Below are 16,911 nucleotides of genomic sequence, written 5' to 3'. Positions count from 1 at the left end.
CAAACTTTCCACATGTCATTATCTGTATGCTCAGGGTCTCTCTCAAAACCTCTCTCTCGTCTTCCTTGAGAATATTTTGGCACCAATTGAGCAACAAACATGGAGGCATGTAATACTGTAGAGAGGGAAGTCGATAAAGTTTTGCTCAAATTCGGTGCAATCAGTGATCATGCTAGCCGAGTGCTATTAGATATTATTAATCACATTTTTAATCTGAAGAAGGAACTTGAGGATGGTGAGTTTTTTTCCTCGGCCGTTATGTCGAAAATGATTACACTATCTTCTGCTTTGTTTTTGTTAGAAAATTCCTGTATTTATCAAAAGAATTTTATTGTTTTATTTGAGTTTGGTTCTCTGTAACCTTAATGTGTATCTTTTGCTCGTTATTCAGCCCCTACTGACCATGAATTAACTCCTGGGCAGATACATATCTTAAAACAAGCCATTAACAAGGTTCGTGAAACAGTGCAGCTTCTAGCCACAGATCACCGCGAACTTCACAGCACCGTTTCAAAAGTTGGAAAAGCCATAGATAGGGTAAGGTGAACATTCTAGATTGTTTCTTTACGCGTGACGCACTACAATTTTAAGTACTGACCATTATTGTGAATGAAAGTGACTGTAAATTGTGTCATTTGAGTCACAGTGTAGTCCATTGTTTCCATATGTATTGCAGAATTTTGTGGCAGATTTTGCGTCTACCAGTCGAGAAGATGTATTTTCAGGACCAGAGAAAGTTCAGTTGCTCAATCAAGTTATTTGCCAGCACTTCTATCGTCAAGGAATGCTTGATATTGCAGAAGAGTTAGCCAAGGTATTCTGTCTTTCATCTTTCTAAAATTATTATGGTGGGAAATCACTTCCGTCTTTAGTTCTGATTTATTTCATTATCTGTGACAAAATTACCTTAAGTTATTTTTTCGGTAATGGTTATGATGATCAGCATTTTAAGATCATTTGTATTTCTGCATTATGAAATTATTCAGAAACAATTTCATGTGCTTGCTCAGTAGAAGTGAGATATGTAAGATAGTAATATAGTGTAAGATAGTGAGATAGTAATATACTTCGTTCTCCTCATTGTTCAATTAGGAAGCTGGTTTAAAAGCAGAAGAAGGAAACAAAGAGCCGTTTTCAGAACTGAACAAAATCCTCGACTGCCTTAAAGTGCAGGACCTTGGACCTGCTTTAGAATGGGCCTGTGCTCATAGAGAGAGCCTCCTAGCCCAGGTAAGACAGTTATTTTTCTCATGCTGTTCATTTTAGCATTAAAAATATTGCTCATTGCTATGAAAGTGAAGAATATCTTGAAGACTGGAACTCTCACCATATTATTGCCTCCACATTCCTACATAAATAATTTAGTGCACTTCTTCTCAAAAACAGCTGAGTATCACTTTGTATGTTAACATTACATATGACATTCCATTTTTGTATATTTATGTATATTAAGCTTAGAACACTAGTCAGTTATTCTCAATGGACAATTGTTAATTTCACGGCAGTGAGTTGAGTTGTGGACGCATGGAATATTTTATTGTAATCAGCATGCACTAAATGTGAAGCGGGAGATATTACCTAGCTTATATCATTTATTACTATAAAGAAAAGGATTGGCCCCATATGAGATCCTTGCACAACTTAAGAATGCCTGTGAGGAAATAGATTTAAGTTTGATAAACTGTTTACAGCCTTTGGAGCTTTGTTGCCATCTCAGTCTCATTCCATGGATACCCATTGACACCCAACTTTAACAGCATAATAGAGTGGTTTACTTTATCAAGTGCTTTAGTGAAATTTGAATAAATAGCATGAATTTAGGATCGATTTCCTAATCCATTAGAAAGGTTAGTGGCAAAAATCAACAAGTTTCTTCCTGTAGACATGCCTTGCCTGAAACTGTGTTGCTCAGAAACATTTTTTACATTATGTAATATATTTTTTAACTAATGGTGCCAAGTTAACAACTACAATACTTTCCAACAGCTTGGCTGTAATACTGTGTTATTGTTATTACCCGATAGTAAGTTATGTCACATATTTCATTTGATTTATATGTAGTAACACAAAAAAAATTGAGTTCAAAGTTCCACAATTTTCTCTTAGTTTTCACATGTTAGGTGATGTGAATGCATCTTTTAGGTAATGTATTATCCTTACATAGAGATGTTACATGGTTCTAGAAGGATGTATTGTTATTTGATGAATCAAAGGACAGATTGTTCATAAACAAATGGTAACAATATTTTGCTATAGTCTTACATTTTGCTCTGTACTTGGAGAAACTGGTCGTTGTCAACGTTTGATTGAGAAATTTTAAATGCAACAAAATTTTTTCTTTGATGATTTTAATTCATCACAAAGTCATTTCGGGAAAGAAGAAATACGAAAATTTATGTACTTTGTGGGTGAACTGTTCAATGGCACCATGCACAATGGAGGATGGCACAGTAAAAGTCTCATTTACTGGCTTATTGCACGAAATAGACAGCCAGTTTATGCCTTGAGAAGTGAAGTAACAGCAGCATAATTTGTGAGCCAGAGGGATGCTGAAGTGGAGAGCTGGGTGAAAGAAGTCAGCTGGGTTGAGAGGGACTGTGTCTGTGCACAAGGCAATTGATGATTTAGCGCAAAAAGTTAAGTCTAGCATTTCATTTAAGGAATTGACAGTTGTAATAAATCCCAGAAATTATGTAATTGTCTCTTACGGTATTCTTTCGTGCCAAGTCATAAGAGTGGTAGATATTTAGGAAATCACAGTTAATAATTGACATATTACAAGAATACACAGATTGTAATCACCTACTTGTAGATTTGTGGGGAATTTGTTTGGGTCTCAGTGAACTGTATATTCTTTGGGTTAGAATTTGGCGCAAAGTGTGTATATATGTGGCACCGACCAAAATAGGCTTGGATTGGATAGAGATGAGCACGGATGGATGTTCATCAGTGTGAGAGGAAATGACAAATTCCTTAAAGAATAAAGAGGAACAAAAAGCAATTAGTACACTCTCTCCCCTTAATGTTGTGCTGGTAATATTGCTTCTTTTTTTCTTACCACTATATAGTGTCTTAACCCCAGTTTAGAGGGATCAATATTTGGTGAAAGATATTTTTCAGTTAGTACAATCACATCATGTGGGAAATACATACATATATTGAAACATTATTTGGTTTAAATTCTTCCTCAGGCCTTTCAAATTTTGATGATATACCCTGAGGTTAGGAGGCAATGGCCTTAGTTTTTTGAGGCAACTATTGTGGGTATGAGTTAAATTACTTTATTCTTTGTTCGGTCTCATCTTTGTTTTTTTGCACATTTATTTGTGTCAGGAGATGTCAAAGTTAATAGTGTTTATGGATTGCACTTTCATTCTAACCCACAGGACTGTGTCCTAGCTTTCTGTTATTCTGTAAGAGTAACATAGAATCTTGAGGATTTGGAAGTACAGTAAAACCTCTATGTAGTGAACCTCTTTACATCATAAACCTCCATACTTCATACCATCCCTTCGGTACCGTCAGATTTACATGTACATTTAGAGGCAAACCTCTTTATAGTGAACCTCTTTACCTCATAAAACCTCCACTTATCATACCTAAGAGACACCCCCGAGATGGCCTAACTACCTCCGCAAATCGTACCGAGACAACTAGAGACCATTAATGCAGCAGCGATTACATATGTACATGGAATGACATTTTCAGTGATAAATGTTTCATGCTTATTTTTTTTCTTATACACCTTTAATATAATGTAATTTTCACATTAACTGTCAGTTATGGCCATTTTGTTCCATATGAGAGCATACTTAACAGTAAATAAGAAAAAAGGTATCCAACTATCCTAATCATTTTAAGTGACTGTTGAATTAAGAGAGATCACAATGTTTCCTCTCGAATCATGGTAAAATCGTGCGATAGCACTCGCTTTCTGTAGTTATTAAATAATAAATATATAAATAAAAACGAACAAACTTTGTATCAATCCACCAATTTATTTTCGTGGTACGATTAGTTTTGGTGCAGCGGTGTCATCCTCAGGTACCTCAGTACGCCGCTGCATCAAAACTAGTCATACCACGAAAATTGGTGGATTAATACAAAGTTTTTTCGTTTTTATTTATGGAAATGAACTTCCACAAAGTTGAGCCTGTGACTATAGAGATAATAAATATATGTTCACTAATGCATGCATGTTAGTTTAAAAACATAAGTATATTGGTTTAAAAGACAGTAGTGCCTTTCATTTCTGAAGGATATAAAAAAAATGGTGCCTATCACTAAAACCTCTCTATAGTGAACCTCCATACATCAAACTACCCAAATTTTGGTCCCCTCCATTGCAATGTAGAGAGGTTTTACTGTATAACTTTAAGTGGTCAAGGTTTGTTAGACTATTTTTACCTAGCCTGGAGACATGAATCTCTTCTTTGGACAATGATGGAAAGTGGTTGATTATTTCCACAACACGCCAGTAATCGACCTCACTTTCACCTTTGGCACTATCATTCTCGGTTATGTTAAGTTATAACATATTATGCAACTATTATTCCAATCATGCACACTGTGTGTCCTTAACTTCTCCAGTAAATGACTCAAGCTCTGTTTCTGATATGGAATTTTGCTGGTTGATAAAGTCAACAAGAGAAATTTTAATTTGCATTTGCTGAGTCTTTAAAATTCCCAGTATTGACCTAAGATCCTTCATGTTTCTGATGAGTGTAGCATCCATTTTCGTGTGGCTAAAGCAAAAATATTTTAGCTGAGACTTGGTGGAGATATTGAAGTCTGCAACAACTGCAATTGATCATAGCTCCTTCAAGCCACTATACACGGTGAATGATCTTTCTGAATGATTAGGCTATCAATCACGGGATCATACGACCAAAATAGAATGTGTTTTAATTTTCATTGAATGATCATTGCAAGACGGTTCATTCGCAAATTTTTCCATTGTACACGGCGAATGATTTCATTCACATGATCATTCACCATGTATAACAGCCTTTCTATTGAATCCACACCACAAGCAGTACAAACATTGACACCAATCATTGAAGTAATGAAGATTAAATTAGACTTGTTCCAAACTTAGTGCATGCTTAGTTCTACAGTGCAGTTGTGGAATTAAGCATGAGTACCCATTCAAGTTGCCATGGATTAATGCTATGAGGGTTAGGTATTAGTTTGTTTAGTATTATGTGGTGTATTTATAGTGAAAAGTTATTGTGCATTTTTGAGGTGGTTATATTTGGAAAACACAGCTTTTATATTGATATAATTTTTATTCTCGATATTTAAATAATAGTTTAACATTTTGTGATTCTTTTAATTTTACCTTGCACAGAATTCATCCCTGGAATTCAAACTGCATAGATTGCAGTTTGTTGGACTTGTTAGGGATGGACCCTCAAGACAGGCTGAAGCTGTGCAGTACGCCAGGACACATTTCCCACAGTTTGTTCAGCGTCATGACAAAGGTAAGTGCATTTTACAGTAGAAAAGTTGTCATTTCGTTTTTTTTATGATTGCAGGTTAAAATTTTTTTAATTGCACCAGCATCATTAACATTTTGATACAATGTTATTGCACCTTAGATTTGTTGCAAAAAGAATACATATATTGTATGAAATCCTTTCGTGACTGCAGAATCATCCTATTGCATCAGCAACTGAGATTTTATAACCCTACAGTGCATTACTAGCCATTTCAAGGCAATGGCACTGGTCTCTGCTCCTGGCAGAAAAACTTGCCATTCATACCAATGGTGCCAGTACAACTCTTAAATTGTTTTTAAACTCCACGTTAGGATTGTTTTATCAATAGATAGGCAATATAATGTGTGCACCACAAATAAAGTGGAGGTTCATTACTGCAGAAGCATCTTTGCCTATGGGTAAGGCTCATAGAATGTAATAAATAAAAATGCAGACTAACTGTACAGAACAAAAAGGGCCAACAATAAGGATAAGAAGTCTGAATAAAGATCCCTTTTACGATAATGGTAGTAAATAAAACTTTTAAATTAAACCTTTTTTCTTATAAAATGAAAATGTTGATGACTGAAATGTCGGACCCACATGGTGGGATTTCTGCTATTTGGGAGTAATAGAAAGCATGTTAAAAGTACCGCATGAAGAGTGATTAATCACACCCAAACTACAGCCCTTTCAATGAAACAACTATCAGTTCCAAGTGGCATTTGGCATTCCGAATGGCATAAAAAAATGTGGCATTGAAAAAGCCCTAGCAAGGTACGTGGTCTCCCCTTTATAAGAAGTGAACCTTTTAAATTTATATTTTACAAACGTGATGAGAAATTTACATACTTGAAAATAGCTTTGCATTAGTATGCAGCCTTAAGGCCGTATCACACTAGCGACTGCGACCGCCGCTGCGACCGCGATTTCGGCTGCGGCTGCGACTGCACCCCATCACACATTGCGGCCGACGCCACGATCGCGCATGCGCACGTATGAACGTTTCTGCTTGTGGATTGTTTGTTTACGAAAGCCCAAAGAATAGATAGAGAGCAGCAATTGTTGAAAATGTTCCTAAAATATGTTAAAACGTACTTCATTTTCATTCACCTGTGTACTCGGGTGCAATATCCAATATACTGGGCTTCCATCTTCACTTTAAAAATCCAAAATTATCTCAGCGTTATCTTATAACCTTCTTGAACTTCCCTCGCTACGGTAACCAAAACAAACAAACACGTCTGCCGCAAGCGCTCGAGATTGAAATGGAGCTCTCTGATTGGCTGCGACTGCGACTGCGACTCTGAAGAATAGCCGGTCGGCTATTCTTCGGAGTCGCAGTCGCAGCGTCGACTCCCTCGCTCTGATTGGTCGACGGGCCAGTCGCAGTCGCGGTCGCAGCCGCAGCGCCGGCCGCAGTCGCTAGTGTGATACGGCCTTTAGAATGGTTACATATCATAATGGGTTCATTCTGGGAGAGAGAGCTCTCTGAAATCTCACTTAGCAAAGGAGCGGACTGCTATGTAGCATATTTTCAGTCCCCATGCTTGGAAAAGGTGAAAGACTGGAGCAAGTCAGAGGAGCATATATAAATTTGCACCACTCCACCTCTGCGGCAGATACTTCTAAAAATATTTACTATGCCATCTAATTAAGGACGAGGATGTTTTTTTGAAAATCCTCCTTTGGTCAGATTTTGAACTGCAAATTTATTGTTAATATACCGGCATGTGAAAGTTGGTCCCAAAAGAAGCGTCTTACTTTCACTTCACTTTTACTGCTCAATATTTCATCTAATTGGGGATGAGGATTTTTTTGGAAAATCTGCCTGTGTGCAGGTTATAAGTTGTAAATTTAGTGTTAATCTGTTCTACAGGCATAAAAGTTGGTTCTAAAAAAACATCTTTCTTTTCAGAAATCCAGAGTCTAATGGGAACACTCTTATATCTACCACAAGGAATCAAACAATCCCCTTATAATCACCTTCTTGATCCCAACCTCTGGGTTGAAATCTGTGATGTGTTTACCAGAGATGCATGTACGCTACTTGGTCTCAGTGTTGACAGTCCTCTATCTGTGTGGTTGGTATTATGTTGTTATATTTCTCATAGTTATTATGGTTTCAAGGAGTATTTTTTTAATAATAAAAGAAGAAATGACATCTAGTTACCATTGTGCGAAAAGTCCACTGAGAAAAAAATCATTCACCTTGACCAGCATCCCCCGATTTCCGGTTGAGTGCTTTAAGCTACCAAGGCATCATTCTTGTAGTTTTGCTGATGTTCTTCCCTTTTCACACAAACATTGAAATTATTTGTAAAACTCTTTTAAGGATATGAGAGTCAATATTTATTAATTTGGGTGTTTGGTAATTTGCGCTCTATATTTGACACAGTTCACCCCAACAGTCAACAAAGTGATCTACGTAATGGTATGAAATAAAGGAACGGTCAATTGACCACTCACGGTCATTGTAGGTAAAAGCTGGTATTGCCCGTGACCTAAAGCATTCTCCCCAAAAATAATTTCATTTTTGAATAATTTATGTCAAAATACATTTCATGAGAAAAAAAAGTCAGCCTCATAAATTGGAAAATAATGGTGCACAAAAGAAAATGCAAATGGTCAATTGACCACCCCCAGTCATTATAGTGTTAGAACTCAATGGTTTATGTGTATCTTTTCACACATCAAATGTTATGTATTTATTGACATATTTGGAATGAATGATTAATTTCATTGAAATTTCATCGTAAGTTGTTGGATAGTTAAAACATGCTAATTATTATATTTATTTATTCCCCAGCATAAATTCAGGATGCACTGCTCTTCCAGCATTACTCAACATAAAACAAGTTATGCAGCAGAGACAAGTTACTGGTATTTGGAATGGGAAGGATGAACTTCCGGTAAGTGTGCTGTCTTTTTAAACATGAATTTCTTGGAAGCTATCATTCCTAAAATGGGTCGTGGAAGAGTACTTTTTCTGAACCTCAGCGATTCACTTTAAAGTTTTAACTTAGTCTCAGGAGGCTTCACTATGTAATATGTAGCACGTTTTTGGAGGCTGAGGAGTGCAAAAAGCAGTGCTTAGGTACAGTATACATTAAAATTTTGGCACAGAAAGCTGAAAATTTGGAATCCACACTTTGACCACTAATATATATTTGCAAAAACATTTATGTGGACAGTAATACCATCATATAATTATGTAAAAGTGTGTTGTATCTGAAAATATCTGTGAAGGTTGGAAGAAGCTAGGCTGCCACGGCTGACAAAAACATATTCGGCATGTATTCGCTATGTTCATAGCTATGTAAACAGCGAGCTGAAACTCCCAGGCTAAGGCAATACTACGACTTATTGACTTCAAAAGCGTTATCATTACATGAATTTTATGATAGCGCTACCTGTTGGCAAATTTTGGAACTTTCTGGCCTCGACAGCTCTGTAACGGACACTACTCGACTCGACAAGCATATGTAATCCAACTCGATAGTCTCAAGGCCTGGTTATACAGTACATTGAAATGCACAAGGTTCTGTACGTTTTTCTGAATGGTTTCCTGTTCAGTTTCTTGTACATTTACAAGGACAAGATCCAGAAGTAGATGGAAAATCACACGACTTTGAAATTTTTTTCTCAGCTCTTATGAATAAGATAAGATCGTACTTTGGAAGATAAATTACTTGTATCTCAGACAACATTTTTTTCACCTCAGAATATGTTATTAATTGAATGTTGCACATTTTCCCATACGAATGTGCGTGAGTCAGCCATGTCTGTGAAGCTTGGATTAGCTTCAACTTTTCCTGAGTACTGTATGTATTGACGAGCATTCCATTGTTTGGAGTCCAATAGTCTTTACCTATTGCTTGTATGTCCAATAGGGTGGTTTCCTATTATTTTTTTATTGCCTAAATCGAAAGATTATTACTCCTGGAGTACGTATTTCACGCTTTTAGATTTTTAAATGACGATATCTATTTTTCGCGATCAAATAAAAAGTGAAAAATTTCAAGCGCGCGAAAACGCGACGCGTAAGTAGGAATGAAGGGAAAAAGTCCGTACGACGCATTTCTGGTTCCCCCTCCCGCCTGGTAGGTGACCTTGATCGAGGCTCTGAGCGCTGATAGGACGCAGGATGCTAACGGGTAGCTGAGTACCTTCCTGTCTGGTAGCGCATGGCTTAAAAAAGGTTTATTAATACCTTATCAATCGAAGAAAACTTTCCGACCTCAGCCAGTTTTAATAGGTGATTATTAAGACATGTTTCCCTGAGCTCTGTGACTCATGCATGCATTGGTAGCCTCTGACGATGCATAACTCCTATCCTCTCGTGTAGAAACTAGGTCCCTGTGACGTCACGTGGAGTGGAATCGCATGGGCGCCAATCTGCCCTTTTTCAAATGAGGATAAAATTTGACCCTTGCCATTCGTCTAAACCGGTATTTTAAAAACCAAATAATTTGTGTATTGTGAATACACTAATGGTGGGTAACGAATCGCCATCAATGCCTTTTGTTTTCTTTGATGAAGGAAACTACCCTATTTCAGTGATAAAAAAGACTCATTGAGAAAACACATTTGGGCTAAATTATGTGGCCAATCATAAGCCACATTGTTTATAAATACTTGTTTGTGTAACACTAAATTGAATGAAACATATTAATCATTGTGGTTTTTTTCATTTGGTTTGCAGATTGAAATTGACCTTGGAGCAGAAGGAAGATATCACTCAGTTTTTGCATGCCCAATACTGAGGCAACAATGTTCAGAATCTAACCCTCCAGTCCGTCTTGTCTGTGGTCATGTTATATCTCGAGATGCTCTCAACAAACTAAGTAGTGGAAATAAGTGAGTATGGTGTATATTTGATTATGATATGTTCTCGTGTTTACTTAACTGTGGATTGTACATACGAAATATGTAATTTTTTTCAGGCTGAAGTGTCCATATTGCCCTGTTGAGCAGAACCCAGCTGATGCCCGGCATGTTTACTTTTAATTATTATGGCTTGGAAGTTCATGCTTCTTGAAGAAGATTGAAGGATGCCGGTTGGCATATGTGCTGGATACAAATGACATTGTGAATATTATTCATTCATGTATTGGCAGATTTCAGTGACAGTGTAGCAAGAATTCTCTGTGAACTTTATTGCCCCAAGAGCCAATTGTTAATGTGCATCACTCAAGACTTTGTGTATATAAATATATATTATTTTATATCAATTGGATGTTTGTAAATTATAGCTTGTTTATACTTTCTAATTTCCAAAGTGGAAAAGTGAAATGGTTACTGCCTGTCCCTGGAAAAAATGAATCAACTTTTTATTAATGGTGTGATATGAAACATTTAGCACTGGAAAAAGTGTAATTTCTGCATTCCCTTCTAAAGCACTGTGGGTATGGAATTTGAAAAGAAGAACTCTCTGAGGGGAACTTAAAATTATAGGAGGCAACCATGCATTTGGGTGTGAGCCATAAATTATTGCCCATTTATAAAAGTACATACATACTACTGACACCAGCTAGTTGTAGTAAATGATGCTGTTTGCTTTTGGGAATGGCTACTTGTGCGTGGTTAGAGTAAGACTGAGAATCTATCTTATCCAATCTGTTACATAGTCACAGATATTGGATAAAATTATGTACCATTTATTCTAATCACATAAATTGACTTCAGTATGTCAACTGATTCAGAAATATGTAGAGGTATAGTGGCACTTGGCACAGTTATGACCAATGAGAAGTACCTTTGACGTAGGTCAAGGGGAATAACTCACAGGATTAAAAATTATTTATTTGCTATTCTTAACTATGTTCATGTTTGAAAATGTTAATAAATCTTAATTGGCTATTATATGTTTTTAATTAAAATGGTTTAATTTAAGACAATTTTCTTCAGCAGAAATAGTCTGTATGGGACAGAAAACTTTCAGAGAGCTTCTGAACCTTAGGTATGTATTCATCTTGATATTTGGAATCTTCTATTCCAGTGATTAGTGTGAGAGACGGTAATCATAGTGACTGCTGACTATATTCCTCCATCACTTTCATTATATTTTTTGGCTATGCATCACAACACCATTGTCTTTGTCCAATTTAATTGCATATATATGAATTGCTAACTCATAGAAAGGTGTCATGTCCAAGTTGGACAATTTTTCTTTTTGTTTCTTTAAGTTGTTACTTGGTACAAGACTCAACGTTTGGTACAAAAAGGAAACATGTCCATGCTTTGTTATTACCATGACTAGGCCTTCAATATCGTGTAGTCCATTTTCATAGTTCCCTTTCTGCAGTAAACAGCTGCCTGCTAGTTGTGAGAGATGCGTGAACTAATGATCAGTTCACCTGATTTGCATCCTATATTCCTGTCCAAGAAACCTATAACCTCAGAAAGCTAACTATTAGCCTCTTAGATGTGCATAATCTTTTACTGGAGGAATGCACAACTTTCATCTATCATTAAGGTGATGGTGGTAAGGGGGCTTTCAAAGTGTGTACGATGTTTAACCAGTATGTACATTAAAAAACAAAATTGACTGACAAAAATAAAGTAAACAAAAAAGAACCTTTTCCATATCAAAATATCATTTGAGAAGCACCACGGGGTGCAGTGTAGCATAAATATCCCCAGCTTGGCAATGGATCAATTATTTTAGACTAAGGGACGAAGAAGAGTCGATACAGGCTCCTTTTTAAAAATGCCTTTTCAATTGTACTTCCTATTACAATAAAAAAATGGAATATCTCAATAAAACATAGGTATACATACCAGAATAAAAATTGAACTTTTGGAATGTGATTTTGTCATCTCAAACTACATTCGCATCCAAAGAATATGAAAACTAAAATAATGTAGCAAAAAAATGTTTTTACTCATTAGAATAAATTTTTACAAAATTATTTGTGTCTATATTGATTATTCTCCATGAAATGTCCTGAAAAATTCTATTTTGCGGCAGAAAAGAAACATGACCTTAAAATAAATATATCTCCAGCTAACTATCTTAAAATATTGTACTTAGTTTATTTGTGTATACAAGTTCCAAATACCCAGGCACATGGCCGTACCCAGCAAGGGGCAGCTGCCCCCCAATAGAAGCAAAAATCATGAAAGTCCTTAAGGAAAAGGACTGGATTGAAAAGAAAGTTTTAAACAAATTTTCTTTAAACCCACGAAAAATTATATAAGTGTAAGACATGTAAATAAAATCCTTTTTTTGAGCAAATAATTTAAAAAAACCAATAAAGCGCTTTTATACATACATACCTATAGTTATGAATGAATGAAATGAGCATTTTAAGAAAACTATAGTTTTCTTAAAATGCTGGTTTCATTCAACTTTTCCTTGCTTAAATGTTGCAACTTGAATAACCCCCCCCCTAGGTCTGATCTTGGGTAAGCCATTGCCCAGGCATGTAAAAAAAATATTTTTAATAATATGTACACACGTGGTGTAAGTATATGGGTTTACAAGGTTTTTTATCACTCTTATCTAGGTTAGCCAAATTGGACACGATGCCTTTCTGCAGTTAGTGGTTAGTTTATAGAGTTTGGTAGCTTGGTAGTCTGAACATGTGCCAAGAAAGGAGGTCAATTTTTCGATCCCCAGTCAAGGTAAAGGTTTCCATGAGTTATCGATGTGGAGGAGAGAGGATTGAATTCCATTAAATCATATTCTTTAGGCACTGAAACACATGCTAAAAAAAGTTTATTTAGACTGTCATTGACGTGTGTTTCTCACCCAAAAAGATGGAAAGTGCACTTAGATTCTGGACGTGGATCCATGTTTTACAATCTCTGTTTGTAATACAGATTATCATTTTTAAATTAAGACAATTTATTCAATATAATTTGTTTAACTTACGTTGTGTAAAGATTTATGCTTGATGATGAAAGGCTTGTTGTTGACAAAATTTGAATTTGATAAAAAATAGTTGAATCCAACACCGAAGGTCCTTATCATCAATTAAAAGCCATTCAAGTCAGCTTGAGCTGAAGTTTTTGCTTCCATTCTATTTTTGCCAGGTTGCAAATGTAATGGTAAGGATTGATTATGATATCATATTACATATGTAAGCACGTCCATTGTACTTAAACATAGGCATTTTGTTAACTGCCTCAAAAGAAGAAAGGGCCAGCTCCATTTAATATTGCAAAATGTTTAAGAAGCTAATTAGTACTACGTACTAACTTGTTTTTTACTGAAGCCTCAAACTGGTTTTCTGCAAACGGTCTGGTTCTGAACAATGATAAAACTCAGTGACATCGTCTTCTCTTTGAGCACTTCTGATAATACCCAGACCACCATTAAGTTATTGGGATTTGAACTCGACCAAAAACTGACTAGGGAGCCACATGCTGTAGGCACTCTTGGAAAATTGTCCAAGGCAGTTTATATGCTACGTAAACTTGTATAGGTACTACTTACCTACTTGATACCAAAAGAGTACCTAACTCACATATACTATGCTTTGTTTCATTACCATATTAATTATGGTATTGAACTTTGGGGCCATTCATCATCCACCAATAATTTATTTAAAATGCAAAAAAAGGCAGTAAGGGTAATATCATTTTCTCACCCAAGGGATCACTGCAAGCCTGTCTTCTCCAAGCTTGGGATTATGACTCTCTACAGCTTGTACATACATAAATCCCTTTGCAATGTCAAAGATAATCTGTGCTCCTTGGAAAAAAGGTCTAATTTTCATAATCACTACACAAGGAATAGTGACACCCTAGACGTCCCTTATTGCAGGCAATTCATTTGATATACTAAAAATTCGTTTTTTTAACAGATTGCCCCCAGAAGCTAAAGTTGTGAGTGTGACAAAGTTTAAGAAAGTTATTCATGACTGGCTATTGAAAAAAGCCTTTTACTCCATTAATGAGTTTTTCGAATGTGAAATTGTGTTGTCCTTTCTTGATGCATAATCCAATTGATTTTTCCATATGTATTTTGTGCATTTGATAATTCCTATGTGTATGAAGAAGACTATTGCAAATTCTAATTTGTTTAATGTCCAATAAAATTATTATTATTATTAAATTCAAATGGAACTTCCAGCACGGTTCAAGGGGATGAAGAGATTGTTAGGGGTACAATATTTATTTTTTCAACTTTAATTTGTTTTTCTTTAAAAAATCATCATTCAATAAATTTATTTTTGACAATATCTATTGTAATCGTTATTGATAGTCAATGCATGCATGCTGTGTGATCCATTGCCTCCTTTAATTTTGATCACATACGATTGGTTTGCGCGCCACAAAGCAGAGGCCACATCAATGACAGCGGTATCTGCTGTTACTTATCGGAAGTAAGCGACTATGAGAGAGATGTTGGTTATCGGTTCATACATGTCTCATCTTACAGCTGCAAATCTGACAAATCGCAAGGAAACAGGCACCCACTTATCGAGCCGAGATAAAACAGATGATGTTTGTTGATAGTTGTATATTATTGTGACCGTACCGTTACGTTTATATATTACTTCAAAATTTCTCAACTTAAGGATAGAATAGTATAGGTCCATAATGTCGCTTTGTTAGAATGATGGATTTTCACTTTTTTAGCTTTAAATAACCCGCCCCGTAAGAAGATAACTGTGACTTGACAGGCCTTGGAAGTAGACCGGTGCTACTTTAGGGGTGTATTGACACTCCCCTATGTTATAAAGCCGTGCTTAATATGGAGTTTCTTGAGGGTTCATGAACATAAAGTCAATGGTATTTCGTCAATAGCTGAAATAATGGCGGAGAATGGGGTGATTATCGGAAGAGCATCCTCTCACAATTCATTAGAAGATAACTTGGAATTGAATTTTGATGAGGTGTGGCTGATAACTGTGGTCTTAATATTGATTAACAATCTCTGTATCTTACTTAATGCTCTCTCGGTGGAATTGCTTATTTACGTAATAGTTATTTTACTGTCACTGCTTTACAGCTGGATGATTCTGAATATGACATTCCTCCGGTGGACAAGGCACCTACCCTGGAGAGTATTCTGAATGATATCGATGACCAGTGTTCCCTAAGTGAAGATGAACTGGCCTCTTTGCCCCAGATTGCAGAGGTAATTATAGGGACCTTCGAGGTAGTTTTATTTCAAGTATGACAATTTTTCTTCAGATACATCTCATAGCCATTTCTACATTGCTCCACGCATAATGGAGGCTTGTAACTTTAATAATAGAGGTGTGTTATGTAGTCGCTTTCTTTATGATGAATCCCAGTAAATTTTACCAATTTATTTCAATTCGAATTATTTGTGGTTTTGGTGTGAAAGAATCTCACTCGTTTTTGCATGAGTCATGGCAGTAAAGTTTTATTTCAGTGAATTTTTGCCGTAATACTGCCATTTAAAACTACCATTTTCACCCAAGAAATGTGTTAGCAAGGTCATTCACCTCAGCACTAGAAATTCAATTAGGTAGTTTTTGTGAAAACTGGGAGTTATTAGAATCATTTATACTGATGAGTATTGCAGGAGGTACTTACTTCAGAATGGAGTGGTGTGAGCAATTTGGATTTTTTTATTTGAATTGACGATAAGTTTTCATATTGCATTGCATTACATTCTTTATGCTTGAAAAAAAGTAAACCTCTATTTTGGATTTATGAGGAATAGTTAGTTAACCTAATTTAATATCCAATTTAGTGATGTGTAAATTTTTTCTCTATAGGGTGGTTCTTTTGGGCCTGAAGCTGTGGAGACCCTGTCAGTTGGCTCCAGAGGTAGTTGGGATACAAGAAGTCGTTGCTCATCAGAACGTAGCAGGCGGAGAAGGAGCCCTGGTGGAGGATTTTCTAATCGTCCTGTCCAGCCTCCTTCATCATTACTTCGTCACCTAATTTTGCGAGGAGTCTCACAGCAAATGTCATCTGCCAGAGTTAGTCTCAAAAGGAAAATAGTTTGTCTGTTGTGGAATTTGTTAGGTTTAAAGGTTTTTTTTACATGATATGTTAATACATACAAGTTAATGTCTGATTGCATAATCGATCTTTGTGGACTGAAACGGAACATGTACAAATGCTTGAATCAAATTAGAACAAGTTCTGTATTTTGTTCCTGTATTCCCACAAGTTAAGTGGTAACACGGTGTATTTTGGCATTCATTCTCGCATTCATACATTTAGGCATTAAGTTGTATGAGCTAATTTACCATGTAAACAGGCCTTAAAATAATATGATCAAATATTCCAGAGTTCAAGTGCTTTTCTTGTTCAGTATTAAATCATCGGTGAATTTTTTGACCTAGTGCTATTAGTTGCTTTCCTATTTAATTATTATTATTTGTTCCTTGATTACTGTCACTGTTTATATCCACACTAATGAATGCGCATATGTAAGCAGTGGAGCCAATTTCATACAATGTTAACTGGCTTGAATTTTGACTGATGAATGAAGGGT

The 16,911-nt window shown here is 36.0% G+C and overlaps 2 protein-coding genes across 5 annotated transcripts in view; both read left to right on the top strand.

Annotated features, from left to right (window-relative positions):
- Nucleotides 1-35: 35 nt before the first annotated feature.
- LOC124156338 (E3 ubiquitin-protein ligase RMND5A) lies at nucleotides 36-11,342 on the top strand. Its single transcript, XM_046530836.1, has 9 exons — nucleotides 36-235; nucleotides 392-537; nucleotides 677-814; nucleotides 1,093-1,230; nucleotides 5,351-5,483; nucleotides 7,399-7,564; nucleotides 8,290-8,392; nucleotides 10,186-10,340; nucleotides 10,427-11,342. The coding sequence occupies exons 1-9, from the start codon at nucleotides 100-102 to the stop codon at nucleotides 10,488-10,490; spliced, it is 1,179 nt and encodes a 392-aa protein (XP_046386792.1). The 5' UTR covers nucleotides 36-99; the 3' UTR covers nucleotides 10,491-11,342.
- A 3,472-nt stretch (nucleotides 11,343-14,814) lies between these two features.
- LOC124156334 (vacuolar protein sorting-associated protein 8 homolog) overlaps nucleotides 14,815-16,911 on the top strand; it is a 59,607-nt gene continuing 57,510 nt past the window's right edge. For 2 of the 4 annotated variants that reach the window (XM_046530827.1, XM_046530826.1), the window contains exons 1-3: nucleotides 14,816-15,328; nucleotides 15,445-15,573; nucleotides 16,184-16,390. In XM_046530827.1, the coding sequence (XP_046386783.1) occupies nucleotides 15,248-15,328; nucleotides 15,445-15,573; nucleotides 16,184-16,390 (417 nt within the window). In that variant the 5' untranslated portion in view covers nucleotides 14,816-15,247. Of the gene's footprint in view, nucleotides 15,329-15,444; nucleotides 15,574-16,183; nucleotides 16,391-16,911 lie in introns of all 4 variants that reach the window. The other 2 variants (XM_046530825.1, XM_046530824.1) reach the window with 2 other exon arrangements.

The sequence above is a fragment of the Ischnura elegans genome, chromosome 3 (assembly GCF_921293095.1).
Source record: "Ischnura elegans chromosome 3, ioIscEleg1.1, whole genome shotgun sequence".
Taxonomy (NCBI): domain Eukaryota; kingdom Metazoa; phylum Arthropoda; class Insecta; order Odonata; family Coenagrionidae; genus Ischnura; species Ischnura elegans.
This window is presented reverse-complemented; position numbering and strand designations above follow the sequence as displayed.